Below are 24,123 nucleotides of genomic sequence, written 5' to 3' on the forward strand. Positions count from 1 at the left end.
CTTCACTGCATGATCGAGCCAAGCTGTAGCCAAGCCAAGCCAAGCCGCACGTCGCCGCTCACCCGACACACCGTCTCGGAGCACAGTACTCCACTCCCTATTGCACCAACGGGAAACGCACAGCATGGTGCACAGAGGGCGAACGGCGCTAAAGTCGCTGTTCAGTTTCTCGACGTGCGAGATTGCCTCGTGCATTTTACCTCCCTCTCTCTCTCTTTCTCCGCCACGAAGTCCGAGTACGACAAGCTGCGTGACGGCATCGCCTCCATCGACGGCAGCCTGTCCGACGTCGTGACGCAGGACTTGGACAGGCGCCGCTCCTCCACGACCTCCAGGATCAAGAGCAATGTCACGCGTTTCTTCCGCGGAGTCAAAGGTAACACACACGCACTCGGTCCACGCACAGTAGACACGTACCCTCGCTGCCACAGCGAGGCCACCACTGCCTTCTTCCCCCCTGGAGCACTCCAGTGACAGGATAGCGCGACCATGAAGAAACCCCGCACTCGCTTCACCCGGTGTGCCTAGTGACACCTGTGCTGTCGACAGCAAAAATAAAGATGTCGTCAAAATGGGCACACCCCGACTGCTCGGTGCCGCTAAGCTTGTCGTAGGGGGACAACAAAGTGGCAACACCTGCGCGCTTCGTTGTAGAGCGGATGCTGACGCGTACCAGAGGGCGCAGAGAGGGGCCTTTTTGTTTTATGAAGCTCCTCCTGTACTCAGAACTGTAGCACTAAGTAACTGACGGCAGCTGTTGGCTGCCATTGAACAGATAAAATGAGCATTTATTGCTTAATACCCCGCTGCCCTGGCCCTTAACCTTGAACTTGGCTTCCAGCATTTGTGTTGCTCTTGGATAAGGTGGTGGAGGGAGGAGCTCCACCCAGTGTGAAATCCTCTGAAACAGCGGAGCTGTGGGCTGTCTCTACGGGGGTTTCGTTTAGCTTCGGAGTCTTTCTTCTGCTTAATGTTTGAGTTGTCTTAGCGGCTGATTGTCATAAAATTTGTTTCCGGATAGTTCCGATAAAACAACAGTTGCGAGGGTTTTCTGTAACCATGCTCCTTCTATAGATGGCCGTGTATTGACAGCAGACAGTGACCCTGTAACGTTTACTACTTAACTGGGAACTAATTGCGACAAGTAAATGAAACCACCTGCAACCGCTCTTTTAGCGGGGAGGGCATTCCTAGTCTGGCAACCATGGTAGCCCGCAAAAAAAATGGCGGGAAAATTTGCGGGTACGCCAGCCGAAATGCTACCGATAATTTTTATATAATTTGTTTCGGGATGCTATCGATAACACGAGAGTTAGAGCCGTTTTCTGTGATCATACTCCCTCCGTAGGTGGCCATGCTTCACTGCACAACAGGCAATGGGAAAAATCCACACCGATCTCATTCGCTTCGCCTCTAAACACAGGTGCATTGCTGGGAAAACATTGCTGTCAGGGGCAATATACTTTATTATTTTTTTACGATTTTTTTTTCTAATCTGGGAACCGGTTTTTTTTATTATTATTATTATTAGGAGGGGGGGGGGGCGGAGAAACCTGCTAAAAAGGACAGACTGTTGTTAAGCGTAGCCCTAGAACAGCTCCGCTGTTAAAATATGACGGAGATGTTGGTGGAGCAGTCGACAGCCAAGGCATGCATGTGTTCAGTGGTGCGGACATGTATTGTCCCAGCTCGCATCCATCACAGCTGTACATCATCCGCACGGAATGCAGAAACACGCGCGTTAAATCGCGAAATCACTTTTTAGCGACTCCACATCGACGCGTCTTTATCTTCAGTACACATTTAAGTGTACGGCCACCTGGTTCTCAATAGCGGCCGTTTAATTGGTGCTAAACGTATACGTTAATCCTTTAATCGTCGGGCACGCCCTGTCTCTTCCTGCGCGAGAGAGGGGGGGGGGGGGGGGAGAGAGAGGTTATATAACTAGTTAAGCGTGCCACACGTAGTTCCACGCGAGTGAAGTGTATCGATTGGTGCAAGAGAGGTGGGCGGGCGCACACGGATGTGCTGACGATTCCGTTTCGCCGCTTAGGTCATCACTGATCAAGGCCTACATAGTATACGATGTGGGGCTCGGTTATAGGCGGGATGCATTCTTTTCCTTTGTTGGGGTGGCGACTTCATGGTTGCAAAGGAGATCAGTAAATCGGGTTAGGGCTTAGCAGAAGCCAGTGTTAGAAAGACAAATACATTTAGAGAACACCCCTTCCTTTTCCCTTCAGGCTACGGTCGCAGCCGGGCACAGAATCCTTCCGGGGGGGTAGTTTTATAGGCGGCGGAACGCTCGAATTTGCATGCGCAGCGCTGAGCAGCGGCGTGGGTGATTGAAAACACGACCGCCGCCGAGATGAGTGGTGGTTGCCCCCTCTCGCTTTTTTCCCCCGTGGGGAGACCCCGCCGTCGAACGGCAGACGAGCGCCGTCGCCTTGGGACGTGGGGGGAGGGGGGAAGCGGCCGCTGATGGCGTCGGCGCACGACAGGGCCAACATCGTCGCTTCCTGACCCAGATTTGGGCGCTGCACGCGACCCGGCGTCGTCGCCGTTGTCGCCGGGGGAGCGAAGAAGGGCCTTCCCTGTCCCGTGGAGTCGCCTCGAGGGCGTGAATAAAAGAACAGGTGTAGGGGTACCGCTACAGCGAAGCGTGCAGGTCGGCCTTGGACCGCACCTGCGGTGGTCCGCTGCTTCCGGAGGAGTCCGCCTCTGGACCGACTAGTGTCCCACTCTCCCCCGGTTTCTTTCCCGTGCCTATCGGCTGGGGGGCGTTCCTCAGGGCCTTCCTTTTTGCCCCACATTTTTCCCTTAGCGTTGGCGGCCGCTTAAAGAATAGACGATCGTCAGCTCCAAGTCTCCATCGTGCCTTTGATTGGAATTCCAAGCTGCAGCGCGATTTCTTTTTTTTTTTTTCTTGTCATGAGGAAGTAGCGTGTTTTCTTTGCTGTGCAGCAATTCTGCTTTTGACCATAATGTATGGGTGGAATGCTTCAGAGGTATTTCATTTTTTTTTAGTCAGTGTGTGTGCCTGGGAATAAAAATCAAGTTTTTACGAAATTGAAGGCAATTGGTCATCACGAAATAAAACAAGCGGTGCCGACTGTTGCTTCTTTTCGCTCCGAATTCTGCCAGTGTATTGCCATGAGTTTGTTTCCTAGATCTGCATGCAGTAAATTCCAGTCGAACCTGAGAGTACTTTGAAACAAACGGAAGCATGTTTTAAGTGCACTTGTGTTTATATGTAATTTATTTTTTATTCGTTCTATAGCATCGGAAATGTGCAGGATCTAGCTCAACCTAATAGCTGTGCATTATGCAGGGGTGTGACAGGTGCGCATTTTGCGCGTTTTTGATACAATACCGTTTTCCGGCGCCAAGCTGCTCCAAAACCATGAAAATTGCGCCTAACTGCTCCAAAACAGTCTGAAAGGCACGGATTTTGATGCTCATGTCAGTTTCAGCGAGAAATAAAGACTCCCACATCCCGGTCACTGCTTTTATCGTCGGTAAATCGCAAACGCCGAAACAGCACAAATTAATAGACTGAAACGAAGCAGATAGAGAGTTTTAGCCAACCGTTTTCGACGGTCCGCTTGCTATCGGAGCGGAGCGGACCGTGAAAAACGGTCAGCTAAAACTCTGCAATGATAGCTTCTAAAACGCGATTGGCTTTCCGTCCGGGCTCGGTGAAACGTCCTTCCCGATTGGGCATCGCTGTGGCAACAAAGATACGACCGCCACCTGATCCGGCTGCTGCTGGTGGGTGCTTCAGGCGCTCATTGCGCTTTGCCGATATTTGCCTCGGTAATAAACATGTGCCCTTTGTACAAATTGTGCTGATTACTGTAATACAAAAGTAAATATGTTCTTTAAGCTTAGGTTCTTTATCCTTTGTTACAATACCTGACATAAATTATTAGTAGTGCTTTGTTGCTATTAGTAAATTTTGCTGCAATTAGTATTTAGGTGGTTGGTACCTTAGTGCAAGCATCTAAAAGATGTTTAAAATGACATTTGGCTCAGGTTTTTACACTTGAATTATTGCAATTGAGAAGGTAACAGTAACCAGACTACCTTTGAGCCATACATATTTTGCAGAATTTAAAAATGCCCTTTTATGTCTTAAAGTAAATGTTCTCTTTAAACAAAAGAGAACATCTCTAAAGTGTAGTAATAACTCGTGCTAATTATCAAATGCTGCTTCAAAGAAATTAGGCAATATTCTAATCATGCTGTTCTTGAACTTTTATTTCTAGACTTTTTATTTTTATTTTGCAACATGTATCTTGGATTTAACACATCTTTACATCACTTTTTCTGTGTATCACAGCAGTGCACTAAGTGAATGCTGTGATACACAGGTTTTATGCTGCATGCTGCACTGCACTGCATGCTGCACTGCACGTGCAGTGTGTGCTGCAATACACAGGCCTTTTTTCAGGTTTTATTTTCAAAGTGCCTGTCACGTTGAAAAATAAACGAAAAGATGACAAGCAGCTTATCCTGTCACACTTTAGCAGTTCTGCTGCACCGATGTTGCTTACGTGCTTTTCTTTTTTTTCCTCCTTCAGAGACGGAGAGGCGCATTCGGGCCAACAACCCCGAGTACAATACCCAGTTCAATTATGCTGTAAGTATCATTCTATATTTGAACTTCCCAACCTGCCAGTCTCATTGGTTTTTTTTTTTTTTGTTTTTAATTTATTGCTAGCTGTGGCTACACTATCACTATGCTGCAGCATGGAGTATCTGCATCTAGATCAGAGGTGGTTTGGAGTGGAGAAGATTTTAACATATTTGTCACCTTGTGTAGAAAGTTTTTCAACATGCTTTTAAACGGTGTTAGTATATATTAACGATAACAATAATTGGGAGATAATTTTCGGTAGAGCTCCATCTGGCAGTTATGTCTGGAGAGAGAAAAACTCACTCTAATATATGCCAGGAGTCAAATCTGTTTAAGCACAAGTGTTGGGGAACGCAGTAATCCTTTTAATTGTTTTTACAAAATATTTTACGTGGCAAAAGAGACTCAAGTGGTGGACTTCATGGGTATGAATAGGCTGTCAGTAACACACTGATCCCCAGTTTTAATTGTGCTGTCGTCCCGCGTTGATGAAATGCATGCTTACTTCAGGCTTTATGTAACTAGCAGCGAAAACCGTCAGCAAAAAACGTTTTGCCTCACACGTGGCCGCCTGTATTTCCCTCTGCAGAACAACTACATCAAGACATCCAAGTACTCCCTCCTGACGTTCCTGCCTCGGAACCTCTTTGAGCAGTTTCAGCGGCTCGCCAACTTCTATTTCCTATGTCTTCTTGTCTTGCAAGTGAGTTGTTGTTTTTCCCTCCCTTCTGAGTTGTTCGCAGGGCTCGGAAACAGTGCAGCATTATACCCTACCGTGTGCTGTGTTGCATCTTTTGGCTGAAGGTGCCGGTGTCTCACTGTGTTGGACACTCTCCTCTTTTTCTTTCCTTCTTGTGGTGCACAGATGATCCCGCAGATCTCCTCCCTAACTCCATGGACCACCGCCGTGCCTTTAGTTGTGGTGCTGTCTTTGACAGCCCTGAAAGACGCCATCGACGATATCGTAAGCCACATCACATTTTTTTCTGCCTCATTCGAGTCAAACGCCCCTTTGTTTCTAGAATGGGAGCTACCAAGTCAGCACTGTGGCCTAGTTTTCTCCATGTTTTACATCTTTTGCGTGCTTCGGTTGCTTGTACTTGTTTGTCGAGCTCCTCATTGATGCCACTTTGTGAGCCTAAAAGACCACAAAACCTGCACCTCAACAAAAATTTTTCTACCCGAAAACAAGCACAAATTGAGAACAAGCACAAATTGAGAACTGTGTGCAAATGAGGTGGCTGTGAAATACGTTGGGAATATTTTCGAGCATTTTAGATGCTCTAATGCTACACTAAATCATTTCATGTCAAACGCTTTTGGGTTCTGTAAATTTGCAGTAAAATTTTCTATCAGGCAATACAATATTGGGCTATTGTGGCACAGTTGCGGGCTTCGGGTACTGCCGAACTTCTCTAGGGAGGAACTGACTCTTTCAATTTCACACATGCTCATGTGTAGAATATGTGCCTCTCCCATGCCTCGCCATTATAATTGTATTAGTTTCCTGGAACAACTGACTTCAACCACCTTCTCTGGCAAGCAGGCAGTCTCATTCCTGCCTTTGCACTCTGTATCTGCAGCTGGGCAGTTTCTTTTTCTATTGCATTTTGCATGTCTGATTGCTGCCGCATTACCGGGAAGTTTTTGGAAAGAAAAGTAAAGGAAAAAAAGAAAAGAAAAGGGGAGGGATTTTTGCGGAAAGCTTCACTAACTCCTTGGGGCCTATGTACTCGTGTTTCAGAACAATGCTGAGAAGGTCAGTGACTCCTATAGTCACTTTGAAACTGAAGTTATATAAACTTTTCCTCTCAATTTGTCATTTTCCTAATTTGCAAAAATCCCATATATTTGTGCAGCACAACTTTGATAATGCAACATAAGTTAGTTCAGAATCTCACGTAATTCAAGGAGTTTCCGTACTCTCAGAAGTTTACTCAGAGAAGAAGCCAGCTTTGTAGTAACACTTTTCTGCTGGCCACTTATTGATTCATTGGAATTCTGCTGGCAGTGCCAGTTATGATAGGCCTAATGAACTTGGTTCAATTTTCCCAAATTTTTCTATTTTCTTTCTCGAGAATTTTCATGTGCCCAATTTACACGTCATGGACGTGCTTGCTGCGATGTTGCAATGAAATAATATTCATAATATCGGTAATTAACATCACAAACCAATATTCTCAGTCCCAAACACAGTGGTGAAATCACTGCTCTTCCGGCATTCGCAGACACCTCCCATGTATGAATTATAGCTGTTCCAGCGCAGCGCATGTGACGCCCCCTGTCTTGTGGTGCCCTTGCAGCAACGCCACCAGAGTGATAACCAGGTCAACAACCGACTGTCCAAGGTGCTTCGCAATGGCCAGCTCGTGGAGGAACGTTGGCACAAAGTCCAAGTGGGCGATATCATCTTCATGGAGAACGACCACTTTGTGGCTGTGAGCATCATCCCATCTCCTGCAACTGCTGTGCTGAAAGATTCCGCTTGCAGTGCAGTGGCGTTCGGTAGTGTTGCGCTGTGTGCAGTCAGAACAACTGTTTCAATTACCAGGCTGCAGTGACCCATGCTAGGTTGTTGGTTGGTACCTGAGTGTAATACCCCTGTCACGTGGCAGATCTAATAACACTTAGAGCAAATGTCATTCGCTCTCAATGTCATTATTTTTGCGCTACACGAGATTACCGAATGACATTTGAGGTGAATGACATTTAGCAGCTAACTGAGGTTCGGGAGCTCATTCAGCAGCCGAATGAGTAGCCTGTACAGCAGTGGTGTGTCACTAGAGAAGAAAGTTCAGTAATAAACCAAAGAAGACTGTTTCTAAAAACTGTGAGTAAACTTCTATTTTCCCCTTCATGTTGTTTTTCAAAGAAAGTGCACGTGCTACCCTAATACGGATTTTTTGCGGACTTTGTCTCGGCTTGTGGTGTCTACTGATGTCACCCAAACCGGTGATTTTCTAAAAATAAAAAAAAAATTGTTTGCTACGTTTTTAAAAAATATTATGTATGAAAACATTCTAGATGCACTGGAAATATAATTTTGCAGTTTTGCGAGCTCGCTAATCATCACCGCTATCACTATCAAATGACATTTGTCTTGCTGTGTAGACCTGCACGGTCAAACCGAATGTCATTAACAGGCTCATTCACATTAATGACATTAAATTTGCCGTGTGACAGGGGTATATCGTTCCTTCTATCTCTGGGTTGGATCCTGATGCGTTAAGGAAACTAATTTGAGGCTGTTGGCTTGCCCTGAGTCCACTGTGTTCATGGCTTGGTTTCAACCTGAACAACCTTACAGTTCGCTAAAGAGCTCTGCATCATTTAGGGAAAAGGGAATAACGATAACTACTGGGGGTGTGCATCCACCGTCCTGTTGAGAAAGTAGATGCATGGTTTAGTCACCTTGCGACTAACCTAACAATGGACTTTTATTTTATTTATTTTTTCCCCTGAATGCCTTGCAGGCTGACCTTTTGCTACTGTCAACAAGTGAACCCAACGGCCTCTGTTATATTGAAACGGCAGAACTTGACGGGTGAGTGGACTGCTTGCCTATTATTTGCGGTATCATGTTGTGACCACCATTTGTTTGCACTGCATTGTCTTTTGGGCTTGTTTGCAAAGCAGCTGGGAAACGGCTGGTGGGGTTTGTTCCTAAATTCACGTGTGAACCACAGCATCCAAGCTAAAGATCATATTTCTACAACCTTGTTTGCAGGAATGCCTGTTACATGTGCTTTCAACTAGGCTTAAGCCCACTGCCAATCTCACATAGTGAGGAATTAAGTCTCGTGAACGTGAGAATGCCATAACAAGTGCTCTTACCAGTGTTTCCTGGGCTGGTTGCATCGCTGAGACTTGTTTTAGCTGAATGTTGCTGTGATAAGGGTGACATTAGCCCTTCACTTAAAAACTGCATTTGTTGATCAGGTACGCAGGACATGATGTGCGCATTTTAATAGTCTTCATTTTCAGGAAAGATTAGATAACTTGGCGGTCAGATTCACTAATCAGAAGCCTGCTGTAGTGGACAAACAAACAAATTTCCTGTTTGTTTTAGTTTCGACTGTTATAGCCCAATAACATTTTTGTTTGTTTGTTCTGTGATGCATGAATTTTATATAAAATTTGACCACTGATGTGTTGCATTATTCCACATCAGGCAATTTATAGTTTACCCCTTTGAGCTCAAACACATGTCCGTTTTATGATCAACAAAGCCTGTGCTGTGCCAAAGCCGCTCTCAAACATTGGCAGCCGTGCTTGAAGGGTGGTGGCCTTTTTGCCTTTTCCCAATCGAACAGCGAGACTAACCTCAAGTGCCGCCAGGCGACACCAGACACAGCCGAGATGAGCAACGACAACCAGCTGTTGGGGAGGTTTGATGGTGAGTCCTTCTCGTATTGTCATGTCCTGGAAGCAAGGGCATTTTGGTGGCCATTGAATCTAGGCACCTTGAGGTTTTGGGGAAACACTCAAGCCAACTGTAGGATATTACCCGGATCGTGTTGCTACATGGTTGTATGTGGCTCACGCTGCACAAACCCACTGCCAGCTGTACTTGCACGGCCGCCACTGTGAAAGGAAATACCGTTTGAAAATACAATTTTGAATGGCTGCTGCTATAGTGAACTAGTATCTTTGCTTTGGTTCCGTTTTTAGTGTCAGCACCCGACTTAATTGGTCAAGCAGCAACAATGTGCAGTGCCGATTGTGGACTCAGTTGGAAACGAAATTTTCAGTTGAGCTTACAACTGGGAAGGAAATTTTAGATTGCACCTCCAATTGGTAATGAAACTATCCCTTGTGCCTGCATTTGTAATGAAAAATTGCTGTTGAGGGTGAACTGCTTTCTTTCAGCAACGGATATGTCATAATACAATTGGAACATTTGTTAAAGCAATTTGAACTCAATCGCTTGGTTTTTGAGTCTATGAGGTTTTGTCGTCGGCCATCATTTGCTTTCAAAACTTTTTATCTATCCTTTTTTCTCATGGCTTCTCCACCTCAAAAGCAGTCTAGAGGACCTTACATTTTGTGCACTTTCAATGTTAAACGTCTTTCAATGTTACTGTGTCACACGCACTCTGTCCTGCCTAAATACTGCAGGAAATTGCAAAGAGAAACCTGTAGTCATTACACAGCCCAAGTGTGACTTCCTTTGACCTGCAGTGAACTCGAAATGGAAAGCGCACCTTACTTATGTTCAGGTTTGAAAATCCTTTTTACATCGTTCGGCAATGTTTAAAAAGCAAAAGAAATGGCTTAGTTAGGAGAAAAATGTCTATCAAAAAATGGACACCAGAAAGATTGGCTTTCATTAGACTTGTTGATGACTAGTTTTTACTGATTTCCTCGTCATATTTATCACTGTACTATCTCTCCGCTGAGGAACGTGCCGTGTTGTGCCGTTAGCTGTGTCTTCCGATGCCATCACCGGTAACACTAACGAAAGTGTACTTCTCCTCCTCCCCCCACCCCTCCCCTCCTCCTCCTCTTTCCTCTTCTTCCTTCTCTTTGCAGGGGAGATTATTTGTGAGGCACCGAACAACAACCTGAGCCGCTTTGAGGGCACTCTGTTCTGGCAGGGCCAGACATATGCTCTGGACAACGACAAGCTGCTGCTGCGCGGCTGCGTGCTGCGCAACACCCACTGGTGCTACGGGGTGGTGGTGTTTGCGGGCCGCGACACCAAGCTCATGCAGAACAGCGGCAAGACCATCTTCAAGCGCACCTCCCTCGACCGGCTACTCAACGTGCTCATCCTCGGCGTAAGCTATGGTGGCCTCTGCCGGGCATCGTTGGGCAGTCGCTGATGGCTAGAACATCTCATGCAGGCATTCTTTGAACTGATCGTTTGAGCTACAGCTGACATTACAGGTTGTGTTTACCAATGATTCCAAAACTAAAATTAGAAAAAAAAAAAAAAAAACATGTCAAAGGAATCACCATGGTTGAGCTTGTCTGCTCGGTTTACTGTAAACATAAATTACTCTTGCAGGTGGCAATTTTCTTGCTCTCCAGTGCATGCTTAACCTTTTGATGGCATGTTAGGGAGGCAAGGCCGGCCCATGTTGGAATTAACACTGGACTTCCTGTGTGCTGCTTAAAATTGCAGCACAGTCATTTTTTATAGTGTCGAAAAATTAATAGTACCATAGTGGCATATGTGAATAGGAGGTGTCTGCAACACTGATCACTTTTAGGGGCAAAGCTCCTTAAGTCATGGGTCTGTCCATCCCTTGTGTCTCGTGGTACGTGACCGCCGCATGCTTTCGGAGATGTTGCAAAGTGGGCCGCGTTGCACGCGCAAGAACCGGCTGCAACCGGCAGGGCAAACTTGGCACCGGGAGCGCGAGCTTGTCTGTGTTCGCCAACGGAGGCGCGAGTGCACGTGCACTGCGAGGGGGAGATCACGCAAGAGATCACGCCACGAACGCAGGCAGTCGTTCTCGGAGATCGAACGAGACGCAAGGATCTTTGCTCGTTTCCTCTCGTCCTGTTCGGGCACAAGTTCGCCCTAAATAAAAGTTCTTTCTTTACCGTTGTGTCCCATCCTACGTGACAAATTGTGGTGGAGGTGCGGGGTAGTCCTCGATGGCGCGGGGTCTTTCACCAGGTCTGGGCCTGGGAGCATTGACTCCGAAAATAAAAGTTGATTTGTACAATGTACGGACACAGTCTTGCGTCTTTCTTAATGATGTAATGGGCGAACTTTCACGGGAGAGTTACGGTTACCGATGATCTCCCCCTCTCGAGCTTCGCCCCACTTATCATCATTCATTCCGTGGATATGGGGTGATTTTTTTGTTCACAATGGTCCATGACCTGATTGTGAATAATTTTAAGTTAATATACCTAACTGTCCTAAGTGGAATTCACGACACCAAGATTTCATTGGGTCCGTTATGTGGCTTTAAAGCAGAGTGCTATTAGAGGTAGTACAAGATTTATTTGACAATAGCTCCATTAAAAGGGTTATAAATAACCCTTTTAAATTTGCTCGTGATGTTCCTAGTTGGTGCAAAACAATGTGGTCATCGGCTGGGCTTGGTTCTTTTCTCCTCCCCTTGCGCAGATTGTGTTCTTCCTGTTCAGCATCTGCCTGTTCTGCACCATCGCGTGCGGCGTGTGGGAGACGGTGACGGGCCAGTTCTTTCGCGTCTACCTTCCCTGGGACAAGGTCATTCGCTCAGACAACACTGTCGGCGGCGCCACTGCCATTGCCGTGCTCATCTTCTTCTCCTACGCCATCGTCCTCAACACCGTCGTGCCCATCTCGCTATACGTCAGGTGGGTGTCTCTTTGCGGGCTGCCTTTGACCGGGGCATCTGAATGCTGCCATTGGCGTTTTCCTGGCATACTGTTATGCGTGAAGTGCACACAGATCTGTGTGCACTTTACTGAATGAACAATCAATGGCATGCAGCGACGGATAGAACAGCAGCTGCAGCCCATGTGGTGGCATTTTTTGTCAGGGTGAAAAGACAAAAAACCTGCATCCTTCAGTGTGGCCACCTTATAGCTCTGATGTTCCATAGTCTCCGAAGCAGAAACTCCCTCATACAGTGGGAAGAAGTGCTTAATATGAGATCGGTGAAAAATTGTACCCAATATTATTCATGAGGCCTCCCGTTTTAAACGTTTGGAGTTTTTGCCAGTAACAACCAATAACTGTTTTTTTTTTTGTCTGCAGCTGCGCACATTGTTTTAATCTGAGCAGTTTTTCCCTTGCACTAAAGAGCAAGCACTTACCTGTCCTTCGGTTCCCCCTTTACACACCAGCGTGGAAGTGATCCGCTTCTGCCACAGTCTCTGGATTAACTGGGACGAGAAAATGTACTACGCGCCCAAGGACGCCCCAGCACGCGCTCGCACCACGACCTTGAATGAAGAGCTGGGGCAGATTGAGTACATCTTTTCCGACAAGACAGGCACCCTGACGCAGAACATCATGGCATTCAACAAGGCATCCATCAACGGCCGGCTTTACGGGGAAGTCCTTGATCCGGCAACAGGGGAACCCGTGGAGATCACGGAGGTGAGTATTTTATCGAGGCGCTAAATGTTCCGAGGGGAAGGATTTGGGTTCCATATTTATTATCTCGTAATTTCCGACATGATAAATACCCACAGCTGTAATTGCTACACAAGAAGGTCCCGAAGTCAGAGCCAAAAAATGGGCCTTGGATTCCTTTCAGCATTTTCAAAAAGAGCTACAAAATAATTCTCACGTTTCTGAGGCTTGTTCTGATTAATCGTTTGAATTTATTTAGCCACCAGGGATTGCACTTTGGCAACAGAAAAAAAGAAAGTGGGAAACTCTCAGAAAGACAAAAATAAAAACAAGCCAGACTAGCACAGTGCAACAGTGCTTTGTGCAAACGCAGAAAATGAACTGTTCTGAAAGCACGGAAGCACACTGGGCAAGTGCTTATAACCTAATCTAAAGAAAAACTAGGAAATGTAGGAAAACTAGGAAAGAAAAAAAAGGAAATGTAATTATCAGGTCTTAGTAAATTTACGCATGTTTAGCAAGGAAACACTTGTGACTGCATATGTATGTGGCATACAGGTTGTGATATTGTGCGGTAAACCTTATTGTCATTTCATAAGAGGATTGGGCAAGTTAGTCTTTTAGTATGTCAGCACTTTTATGCTTTTGGGTTCAAAGCAAGCACTATAAATTAGCTGTAGTATTTTCCGAACTGAGTTCAAAGAGCCCAACATTGCTTCAACCATATAAAATATTGCTGGATAATGTCATGCTAAAGTGATGCGGTTAAATCTGGTGAATGCTCGTTTAATGCGTGATCTTCTTTTGCTAAGTTTTGTGTCTTGTTTGCGTACTATACCTACCTTCCTGCCCCTTTCTTTTTATTGTTGAGGCAATTGGTTTATAACACTTCCACGCTTCTCTGTCTCTCGTTGCAGAACATGAAGGCGGTGGACTTTTCAGAGAACCCCGAGCACGAGCCAGGTTTCCGCTTTTATGACCCCACCCTGCTGAAAGATGTCATCGCCGGGGACACGGACGCCCGCGAATATTTTCGCCTGCTGGCTTTGTGCCACACTGTTATGTCCGAGGAGAAAGACGGTGAGGGAGCTTTCGTCGAGCACTTGTAGCACTCAGAAAATATCTTTTGCCAGCATAGAACTGCCTTGGCTGCTACAATAGACAATTTCATGACTTTATCCGTGCTCATGCTGACACGTGCGTCAGAGTAGCGGAGTGACTGCTGAGAGACGGGACTCGAAAGAGGAGAAGACCAATAACTCAGTGTTGGGGATGAGATAAGAAAATTTGGTGACAAAGAATGAATTTAGACAGTGGAGGTTAGACTTAGCATTTGGAAGTTGATGGAAGAGTTCTTCATCCTGCTGATGGTGTTGATGCTCACATGCCTTTATATTTCACGCTCATTGGGGCTCTTTATACTTGTTGTCCTTAACACGGCGTTGCATTTGTGACATAAACACGACATCAATCCCTGTAGAACTACATGTCTTCCTGAAATAGGTGTGATGGTCAGAAGGTGTAGGGTGCAGGGTATAGTTATTGTGATGAGAGGTTTGTGCTGCCATCATCAGATGTTGGATGCCCTCCACAAAATCAGGGGCGAAAGCCTCTCCTAATTGCTTTCACTTGGTACTGTGTTGCTCATAGCCAAACCCATTCGTTGACTTTGAACTTTGTCTCATTGCTTCGTATGGTCCCCTGCCTCTTCTCATAACATCCCTCAAGAACCATCCACCTATGCCTTGCACCACTTTTTCTTTGCATCAGATTTTCCTCCACCGTATTGCATTTAACACTTTCCATATGACTCCAGCCACAGCGTACCTATAGTATGGCTGCATTTTAGAGTCTAGCTGAGGCGTTGCATAGTTTGGTTGGGGAGAAGTGGGAAGTGGCATGGAGAATCATTGTGTGGTAAAGGCATAAAAGACTGCTTTGAATTCTTTCTCGTCACAGGGCGCCTTGAGTACCAGGCACAGTCACCCGACGAAGCTGCACTGACATCAGCAGCTAGGAACTTTGGATTTGTTTTCAAGGTAAGCGGGAGCCGGCCAAGGTGTTCCACTTGAAGAGGGCAGACGTGTGCAGCTTACATCATGGAGCGCACACTGGGGCATTTATGTTTTCCAATAAATCTCTTAATCATTTGCCTGGCAGCTAGCTCACCCATGCATGCTTTGTCTTGTTTAAAATTGCTCACCTTAAATCAGCTGTTTTTTTTTTTCTTCTTACTAAGTGTGTCACAGAGATTTGTGCAAGCTTATGTGTGGCTGTGGGATATTACTTCTGCCAGTTCTCTTATTTTTATCAATTTGGCAATGCTCTGTAAGAGCCTCTGTGGTGTTTGCGAGCACACTCAGATAATTCATTCAAGCTTTCCGTCAGTTGCTCACAACCCTGTAATTTCAATATTTGCCTTCTTTTCTCTAGAACCGTACACCAAAAAGCATAACCATCCAAGTTTGGGGCCAGGAGGAAGTTTACGAGCTTTTTGGAATCTTGGATTTCAACAATGTCAGAAAGAGAATGTCCGTAAGTATGCAGGCTCTGGAATTGATATCTCAGGTGCGCAGCCATAGCCGCCATGTTTTGGGCATTGTTTCGTTTAGAAAAAGTTTTCCATGCCTCCTTTTCCCAGTCATGGATTCGCTAACGCACTACATGTTCACCATTCAGGTGATTGCTAGGCTTGAACACCAGAGCCCCCTGGTAGCTCCGCTGAGGTGCTGATTCCGTCATTTATGGGTTAACAGAATGTGTGTTTATTCCTTAGGTGATTGTTAAAAGGAATGGCGTTCTCAAGCTGTACTGCAAAGGTGCTGATTCTGTCATTTTCGAGCGCCTCCATCCAAGCAGTGAAGCCCTAAAACAGAAAACTACTGAGCACCTGAATGTAAGTGCTCGTTCCATAATGCATGAATGGTACCATATAGTGTACAACATTGGTACACTGTATGTTTATATATACCGCCATTTATAATAGTTAACTACTTTGTTTTTCGCCTTGAAATTCATGAGAGCTCGCTTTTGTTATAGCATGTCCTTAGCTGGTGGTTTTTCATTTGGTGCACGCGCATTTATTCCTGGAACACAATTTAAAAGAAATAGCCTGCACCAAGCATCTACAATGTGCTACGTATTGTGTTCAATTTTTGTGGTCCTACATTCCCGGCTGCGGCGGCCGCTTTTCTGATGGAGGCGAAAAGCGAAAACGCCCGTCTGTTCGAGATTTCGACGGATGTTAAAGATCCCCAGGTGGTCAAAATTAATCCGGAGCCCTCCACTACGGCGCGCCTCATCGCCTGCGTTGCGTCGGCGCATTAAACCCTACAATCAATCAATCAATTTTGTGGTCTTACAGTTTCTCTGCGTATGTGTGCAATGGTAATGCTAGGTTGTAATGATGTTACAAACAGCAATTTTAAATTGCCAAGAACTGTAGAATAAAGTTATCTTGCTGTACTCTTCTTGTGGCAAGGTCAGTTTACTACATTTTTGTTTCTGAGAATTTAGGCGTCATTGCTTATTACCTATGATGTCTGCCACTTCTAAATAGTACTGTCGGGTCTACTTGGTTTCAGAAATATGCTGGTGAAGGATTACGGACCCTGTGCCTGGCCTACAAAGATCTGGACGAATCCTACTTCAACGAATGGTCTGAAAGACACCATGCGGCTGCGTAAGATTCCTTGACTTGTACCGTTTAGTGCAAGTGCCATGAAGGCATTTATACTGTACACTTGCCTCAGACTGTCCAGAATGGTTGGGGAAATCACGAGTTTGCAAGGCTTGTGTGTGTGCCCTCATTCTTGATGTGGAGTCTAGGGCCATTCATACATCCCAGAAATGGATAGCCTTGCAAACTGGTAGACTGCGGGTGCTCAACTGGTTGAGTGAAAATGTGTTTGTGATGTTGGGGAGTTCACAAAATGGCAGGGATAGTTGAAAGGCTTCCAGCACGAAGCAACACTCAACACCGACCCGGGAAACGTAAATGTCTCACTCTAATAAATGTGTTCTGCTGGAAACTCTAGAAGTCTTGAAACTTCATCCCTCTGCTCTTGCAAGTAGATACAGAAAGGCTAGAAAGTTTACGTTGGATTTGAACCTCTGTCTTTCAGAGCACTAAAATTATAATTTCAAGATGAGTGATGCTGGGGTGTGTTTCATACCCTCGAAGAAGAGAGACATTATCATCGATGCGAGTGAAACATCAAAAAGAGGTTGTTCCAACGTAATGTGCTCCACAGAAAATTAATATAAAAACATCAGTAATTATAAGAGATGATGCCAATGGAAGGTCCTGGCAGAAAAAAAGGATGGTCTATTCCCATGCCTCTTTACAACATGCTTTTTCGGCATAGGGGACACTTAGCATTTTAACACTGTTGGCATGTTTTAGAGTACAGAAGTGTGCATTGAGAATAAACACAAAAAGATTGTCATTAGTGTCCCCTTAAAAAAGCGTGCCATAACTGTATTCTCTGCCTTGGGCCCGGACTGCAACTGAAGCGAGGCTTTGAGCTCCGACTACGATAAGGAAACACTTAGTTGCCCTGTATCAGAATGTGCTTCAGTCGTTTTATATTTTGGCGTGTACGCAAGGAAGAACGGGTGTTTCTGCACAGGACGTCGCTGCACGATCGAGAAGAACTTGTGGACGCTGTGTACGACGAGATCGAGCAAGGCTTGACACTCATTGGGGCCACAGCCATTGAGGACAAGCTGCAGGACGGCGTGCCACAGGCCATCGCAAACTTGGCCATGGCGGGGATCAAAATATGGGTTCTCACGGGCGACAAGCAGGGTGAGTGCCTTTGTGATTAACCTGGTCACCATATACAAGCCACTGTGCACTGGGCTTGGCTTCAACAAATAATGGGATGTCACCCCACTAGTAAACTGTGTGCAATTTTTGGCAATAACACCATTCAATAACATTAGTAACAACAATCAAATCATTTTTCTTTTACGCAAGAGGTCACCTTCATGAAAGCTGGCCCGCATTTATAGTTCCAGAAATATCGACGTAAACTGAAAAAATAAAAAAGAAGGTTGAAATGAGAACATTTTTCTTTCATCTTCTATGTCTACATACATAAGCTGTGCATTCATAAAATAAGTATTGCTGGTTGTTCTTCTGAACAGTTATGTAATTAAAAAACTGTAAAGCGTGTGGTACTGTAATAATTGTTGGTTTTACAAGTTACTTCGTTATATGCTTTGCGCACTTCACTGATCCCCTATAAAGCAAATAAGCATACTGAGAGAAACAGTCATGAGATTTAAATTGCAATAGGTGAAAAAAAAAGTCAACAATTTTCTCCTGCACACTAGTGTGACATACTGAATGCGTAACCACCGCCGACCTGATGCTGCCGAGGTTCATGATGTGCTGCGACGTGAACTCAGGGAGGGACGAGATGGGAGTGACGAGTCAGGGAGTGACAAGTGACTTTGTCACCTGTTATGATAACTGCTTGCAGTGTCGGCCATTTATTTTAGCGTTTCACTGTGTTCAACATTAATGCTTAGACCTTGGTGCTGTGCTGGCAGATGGAGGTGCAAACATCTCGTGTGCACACTATTGGTACTACTGGTATTATTGTTGTTAGTGCCTTTAGGGGCAGAAGAATTGGAGGTTGCTAGAATAGGACATGAAAGGTTGGTGAAACGGTGCATGAAATTCACAGCCAATGTTGTTGGAAAAGCTCCTGTGGCCATGATACTATAATAGGACCTTGCATTGCCATAGGGATACTACCATATGCTCAGGCTACTGCTGCATGGGTGCTAACCAGTAACCATGGATCATAGCACCTGTGTGTTTGACATGCAATCCTGACAAGTGTGCATCAGTGGACTTCCATGCCACTGCCCGTCTGTCAGAAGCTCAGTGCTGTCACAAGACTACTCGTATAATATCAGTAGACTGTTTGGTTCGATATTGCTCGCCGACCAGTCAGCTGGATAAACAACTCACTGATTATAATCTTGCCTTTTGCCTGCTGATAGCAGCAGCGTATCTGTGCTCCACCCGAACTCTACTGGCTTGCAGACCTTTTGTGCATTTGATCATACTTGTCAATCGTGCACGTGGGCGTGCTCTGCTAAATCCGAGTAGCATACGGTGCATGCGTGGTGGGGACTGTAGACACCAGTTAAAGCTTGTTAATGCTGGTAGAAGTTTGTCACCTACACGTAGGATACCTAGTTAGCCAGTACTCGCATTATTTCGGGAAATATCGAAAATGGGCAGCCTAGCATTTTCTGAATGATCACATATGTGCTGGCGCTCTTTGTTACTGTCTGCATTCCAGGCCGATTCTTTTGAAAGATGCACTGACCCTCTTGTATCTCTTTGACGGTCTCCAGAGACGGCCATCAACATCGGCTACTCGTGCCAGCTGCTGACGGATGACATGGTGGACATCTTCATTGTGGACGGCATGGAGCGGGAAGAGGTGTACAAGCAGCTCAGCTCCTTCCGGGAGAGCATCGCGGGCATTGTGGCCCACGGCCGGGGCGCCGGGGACTGCTCCGTGGTCCGCTTCAGCGACCACGACGAGGGCCCCGCCTGGGAGCTCTCTGGCGGCGAGAGCCTGGGGGGCTTCGCTCTCATTGTCAATGGTCACAGCCTGGTGAGCATTCGACGTTCTCTCTTCCCCTTCGCACTGCAACTTTTTCTTTCAGGTTCTGCTTTCAGCAGTTCTGTGTTTCTTAGTTTCCCCATCAGGGGTGCCAAGGCTATTTGTTGCGCGTGTGGCAGTAGCTCGATGTGTGCCGTGCCCCAGGTACATGCCCTGGAGGAGGACCTGGAGCTGCTGTTCCTGGAGGTGGCCAGCCGCTGCAAGGCGGTCATCTGCTGCCGGGTCACTCCCCTGCAGAAAGCACTCGTCGTGGACCTTGTCAAACGGCACAAGCGTGCCGTCACTCTCGCGATTGGGGACGGTGCCAATGATGTCAGCATGATCAAGAGTGAGCCCCACCTTTCTCACTCCCCCTTGGTACAACTTCCAGGAAAATTTCAAATGGGCGTGCATCTGCTCTGTGTTCTGCATCATATGTGATGCTGTACGAGTTGTTAAAGAGGACAGTATGCACCTGTACTATTGGCACCGGCGGAGATGTCTCTTGAAAATACTGTGTACGCATGACTAGAGATTGCCATGACTAGAGGGATAGCAGAGTTCCCAGATCACTTTGACAACTCCTACTTTCTATGCAAGGGCCTGCTAAAAGTGTTTCAATAACTGGCTAGTGTCTTGTTGGCATGTTCTTTGAAAAAGTATGTGAGTTGTAGCTTGCAACTTCACAACACATCAGATAAATACTGCGTACTTTAGAAGTGGCTATGCTCTAACGTAGGTTCTGCGTCTGTTTGCGCTGTTTTGTAGCTTGCGTGGTTGCGTAGTGCAGTTCTAACCGCCTCCCCCTTATGGAACCGCTGCAGTGGCGCACATCGGGGTGGGCATCAGCGGCCAGGAGGGCATGCAGGCGGTGCTGGCCTCGGACTTCTCAGTGGCCCAATTCCGCTTCCTTGAGCGGCTGCTGCTGGTGCACGGCCGCTGGTCGTACCTGCGCATGTGCCGCTTCCTCCGCTACTTCTTCTACAAGAACTTCGCCTTCACCCTCTGCCACTTCTGGTTTGCCTTCTTCTGCGGATTCTCCGCACAGGTGGGCCTTTCTCCTCGCCTGCACTGCGGCATGCCATTTCTGCCAACAGCAGTGCAAAAGCAGTCCTCAGCCTGCATGACCTTTTTGCAGGCTGCCACACAAGTTTCTTGGGGATGGCTTTGGTCGGCTGCTGCCAAACAGTCAAACCATATTTTGTGATGTCATAGAGTTGTCGCCAGAAAGTGGCTGGAGAGCTGCGACTGCTTCATCTTTTTCTTTTCTTTTTTAATGTGTAGCTTATTTGTTTGAAGTTTTCAATGAAGTAGGTGTCATTGCCATTGGGATAAAGCGGTCTTTTAATGAACAAAGCTTACAATTAGAACATAGGTGCTAATCATTAAAGCCAGTTTCATAAATTAAAGCCAGTTTCATAAATGAGGACAGGGAAAGACTATGTCCCACTTAATTTTAATGTTTCTTCTTTCCTCTTTCAAAATTCTTATGTACGAGCAGCAAGTTTTTGTAAACATAACAAACCATGCAGCAAGAAGGATGAAACACGTATCGATACCTATGTGGTGTTGCTCACTTGTCCCACTTTCTTAATTGCTTCAGTGTATCTTTCATGTTTGAAAAATTGCAGATTGTCATAATGTATCACATGTGCTGTGCACGCCTTGCAACTAGTGCTAGGTAATGTTTTTCAGTGGGATACTGCGGTGTTCACTTTTGGTTAGAATGCACAGAACGTGGCACTAAAAGGGATGGTGAGAATGCATACAAAAAAAAAAAGCCTGCCTCTTTAAATAGGAGCTTTGTGCTATCATTGATGTCTGGGTCGTTTCTACTTAATTTGCCTGAAAAAGACATGCTGCAATTCCGGTAGTTTGTTTAAAAATGGCACTGAAGTTTAAAAACAAGTTTATACAGTGCAAACCACTTATAATGTAACCGCTTATAGTGCGGGACCAGATATAATGCAGCTTTATGTGACCTCCGGTTTGCCTGCCATAAAACTCTGGACATAAGCATACCACTTAAAACACGGTTGGCTGAAACACAATATCATTTATAGTGTGGTTTTTCGGCGGGTCTGCTGATTGACCAGCGCAGCTGGGGCATCGTTTTAGGGTCATGAGAAAGAAAAAGATGGAATCAGCCATGTGGCGCAGCGTGCGCTCCGTGTTCTCCCCTAACATTGACATACAAGAGGTAACAGTAGGCACCCTTTAGTTGGCGTGTTCCATTTTCACTCACGTGATAACTTTAACTGCCCTAGCTTGACACACCTCGGAAAATAGCGGGAGACCCCCCTTCCCCCATCCCCCCCTCTCCCCGCGCGCCCACTAAGTTGTTTCATTAGAACATTGGGTGGTAAACAAAACAACTGCCCTTTCCCTTTTCCAACATTTGGAGATAGTGAGCCGCAATGCCGGGGGTTTCCACTACTTGTACATTGTGCTGCAACCGCCTTCAAAATCGCGTACGCAAAGTGGGGTGAAAAAAAAAAAAAATCCCGTTCGCATTCTTATCACATTGTCCCACGGCATCCGTTCATAGAAGCTTAAAGAAACGCAGCCGTGCTCCTTCAAAACACAAACACAAAGGAAGTTAAAGCGCACGTGCCGTTTGTAAGACTGCGCTTGCGGTTTGTAAGACCCTGCAGTAGCGGCTAATGTGGGAAAATAAAAGAAGACAAAATAAAGATGGTGCCTCTGTATTTAAGTGCCGAGCGTTTGAGGGATAATAAACAAGTGTGTGGCTAGATTCGCACATGTTTTGTTTACAGTGCGGTACTGCTTATAGTGTGGATTTTTGCGGGTCCCGCTACATATGTTATAAGCAGTCTACAATGTAGATTGCACTGAGAATGAAAATCACAGAAGCAGTGGTATTGCAGTGCAGAAGATGCCAAAAGCATGGAAATGGGCATTGCCACCCCATTCATTCTCCCGCACTACGATTTGCGACAGGAAAACGGGATTGGCGCTGGGGCTTGTTTAGATGTTTTCCTGAAAATAGGACATTGCAAATGTAAAATAAATGTATTTGACAACTTTAGCTGAACACGTTTTTATAAAAAGATAGAAAGTTGGGCTTAGTAAGCGTTACCATAAATCAAATGTTTTGCCTTGGTGAAGCAGCGCAACTGAAATGTTTATGAAATTGGATGCAAGAAAAACCATCTGTTCTTACTTCTTCTTTGCAACTCCTTTTTCTGTTTCAGACCCTATATGACCCGGTGTTCATCTCCTTCTACAATGTCTTCTACACGTCTCTGCCTGTGTTAGCACTGGGTGTCTTTGATCAGGTGCGTAAAAGTTTTTTTTTTTTTCCTTCTCTTTTTGAATGAGTGTGTGCCAGCCTTGTTATGTGTGGATTGTGATGGCAGTCTTGCACAAGAGACAATTTGTGCAACCGTGTCTTCCTGGATAACATGCTTTCTATTTAAATAAAAGGAATTGTTTTTGCAACAAGACCCCACATTGCTATGGGCTCAATCTTATTTCTTTTAACAAAATCAAATGACCATTGTGGTCAGTGTTAAAAATGGGCCTCTTGTAAAGCGCTATATGCCGTCATCCTCATGCGGTCCTATGGTCATATTTGCAATTTGAGTTGCACATAAAGCACAGTGCACAGTTAAAGTCAAGCGTAAAAATATCGAGTTCTTTAAGATGCTCTGGTTTCTTGCACCTTCTCCATTCCTTACTTTCCTGACGTTATTGAGTGGTGCTGGTCTGTGGTGATAATATGTGCTGGCTGGATTTAAGTAATGCTTGGTGTTACTTCTCTTGAAGGGAAATTTTACACTGGGTATGGTTCACAAAGATGGACAAAGAAAAAACGTCAATGTGTATGTTTTTCTTGCGTCCATCTTCGTGAGCCATGCCCAGCGCAATTTCCCTTCAAAAGCTGGCTGGATATTTTTGCAAGGCTTTACAGACCTCATGCTTTGCTTGTTGGCCAGGACGCACCTGCCTGCTTAGTGAGCAGAAAGACTACCACAAAGAAAACGTGATCTTTAGCTTTAACATTGTGTCGGCCTTAACAAGGGCCCGCTAACTCTACAAAGGTCCATGAACTATGTAGTGTTGTCTCCAAACAGACCACCCAAAGCTCACAATCTAGCCGTGTCTTGTTCTTTTCCCGTGCAGGACGTGAGTGACGTGAACTCCATGCGCTTCCCAAAACTGTACACGCCGGGCCACTTGAACCTGCTGTTCAACAAGGTGGAGTTCTTGAAGAGCGTGGCGCATGGCGTGGTTTCATCGTTTGTGCTCTTCTTCATCCCGTACGGTGCCTTCAGCAACAGCATTGCGCCCGACGGTGTCAACCTGGACGGGCAGCAGTTGCTGGGCACTGCCGTCTCCACCATCCTTGTCATCGTAGTCAACGCCCAGGTGACCGCACCTTCCTCTCTTCGTGGCATTGCCTCTCTCACACACATTGGAAACCCAGTGTGCGCATAAGGGGGGAAAAAATGCTTCTTTTAACCCCCCCCCCCCCCCTTCCCCCATCAGCAAAGGATCAAAGAGATACTTGCAGACAGCTAATTTGGTTTCGAAACTTCCGATGGTATATATGTGACCTGTAGTTGCTTACACAAAGCTAGATTCTTTTGTTTAACGGCTAGCATGACATTAGGCTAAGAAATCCTGCCAGTGCTCTTTCCACAGCAAGAAGCAGTAGTAAAACTGAGTTAAGCCCTGGTAGTTAGAGTAGAGTGGTTAACTACCACCCTGGGTAGCATGGTGTCTCAGGGGCTGAAATGCCTGTGTCTATATGGTCACTCCAAGACAGCCAAAAAGGGTGTGAACAATAAAAATGTGACACT

At 45.8% G+C, this 24,123-nt stretch overlaps 1 protein-coding gene across 2 annotated transcripts in view; it reads left to right on the forward strand.

Annotated features, from left to right (window-relative positions):
• The window catches only part of Atp8b (ATPase phospholipid transporting 8B), a 65,761-nt gene that overhangs the window by 34,621 nt on the left and 7,017 nt on the right, over nucleotides 1–24,123 (forward strand). For both annotated transcript variants that reach the window (XM_077699928.1, XM_077699929.1), the window contains 20 exons: nucleotides 4,584–4,642; nucleotides 5,229–5,342; nucleotides 5,505–5,603; nucleotides 6,943–7,077; nucleotides 8,113–8,183; nucleotides 8,953–9,035; nucleotides 10,172–10,419; nucleotides 11,727–11,941; nucleotides 12,434–12,689; nucleotides 13,583–13,745; nucleotides 14,625–14,704; nucleotides 15,099–15,200; nucleotides 15,442–15,561; nucleotides 16,250–16,347; nucleotides 17,297–17,475; nucleotides 19,044–19,309; nucleotides 19,463–19,646; nucleotides 20,122–20,345; nucleotides 22,513–22,596; nucleotides 23,444–23,689. In XM_077699928.1, the coding sequence (XP_077556054.1) occupies nucleotides 4,584–4,642; nucleotides 5,229–5,342; nucleotides 5,505–5,603; nucleotides 6,943–7,077; nucleotides 8,113–8,183; nucleotides 8,953–9,035; nucleotides 10,172–10,419; nucleotides 11,727–11,941; nucleotides 12,434–12,689; nucleotides 13,583–13,745; nucleotides 14,625–14,704; nucleotides 15,099–15,200; nucleotides 15,442–15,561; nucleotides 16,250–16,347; nucleotides 17,297–17,475; nucleotides 19,044–19,309; nucleotides 19,463–19,646; nucleotides 20,122–20,345; nucleotides 22,513–22,596; nucleotides 23,444–23,689 (3,026 nt within the window). The remainder of the gene's footprint in view (nucleotides 1–4,583; nucleotides 4,643–5,228; nucleotides 5,343–5,504; nucleotides 5,604–6,942; nucleotides 7,078–8,112; nucleotides 8,184–8,952; nucleotides 9,036–10,171; nucleotides 10,420–11,726; nucleotides 11,942–12,433; nucleotides 12,690–13,582; nucleotides 13,746–14,624; nucleotides 14,705–15,098; nucleotides 15,201–15,441; nucleotides 15,562–16,249; nucleotides 16,348–17,296; nucleotides 17,476–19,043; nucleotides 19,310–19,462; nucleotides 19,647–20,121; nucleotides 20,346–22,512; nucleotides 22,597–23,443; nucleotides 23,690–24,123) is intronic.

This window comes from Haemaphysalis longicornis, unplaced genomic scaffold (genome assembly GCF_048455015.1).
Source record: "Haemaphysalis longicornis isolate Haplotype H1 unplaced genomic scaffold, Haemaphysalis longicornis Haplotype H1 scaffold_2, whole genome shotgun sequence".
NCBI lineage: Eukaryota > Metazoa > Arthropoda > Arachnida > Ixodida > Ixodidae > Haemaphysalis > Haemaphysalis longicornis.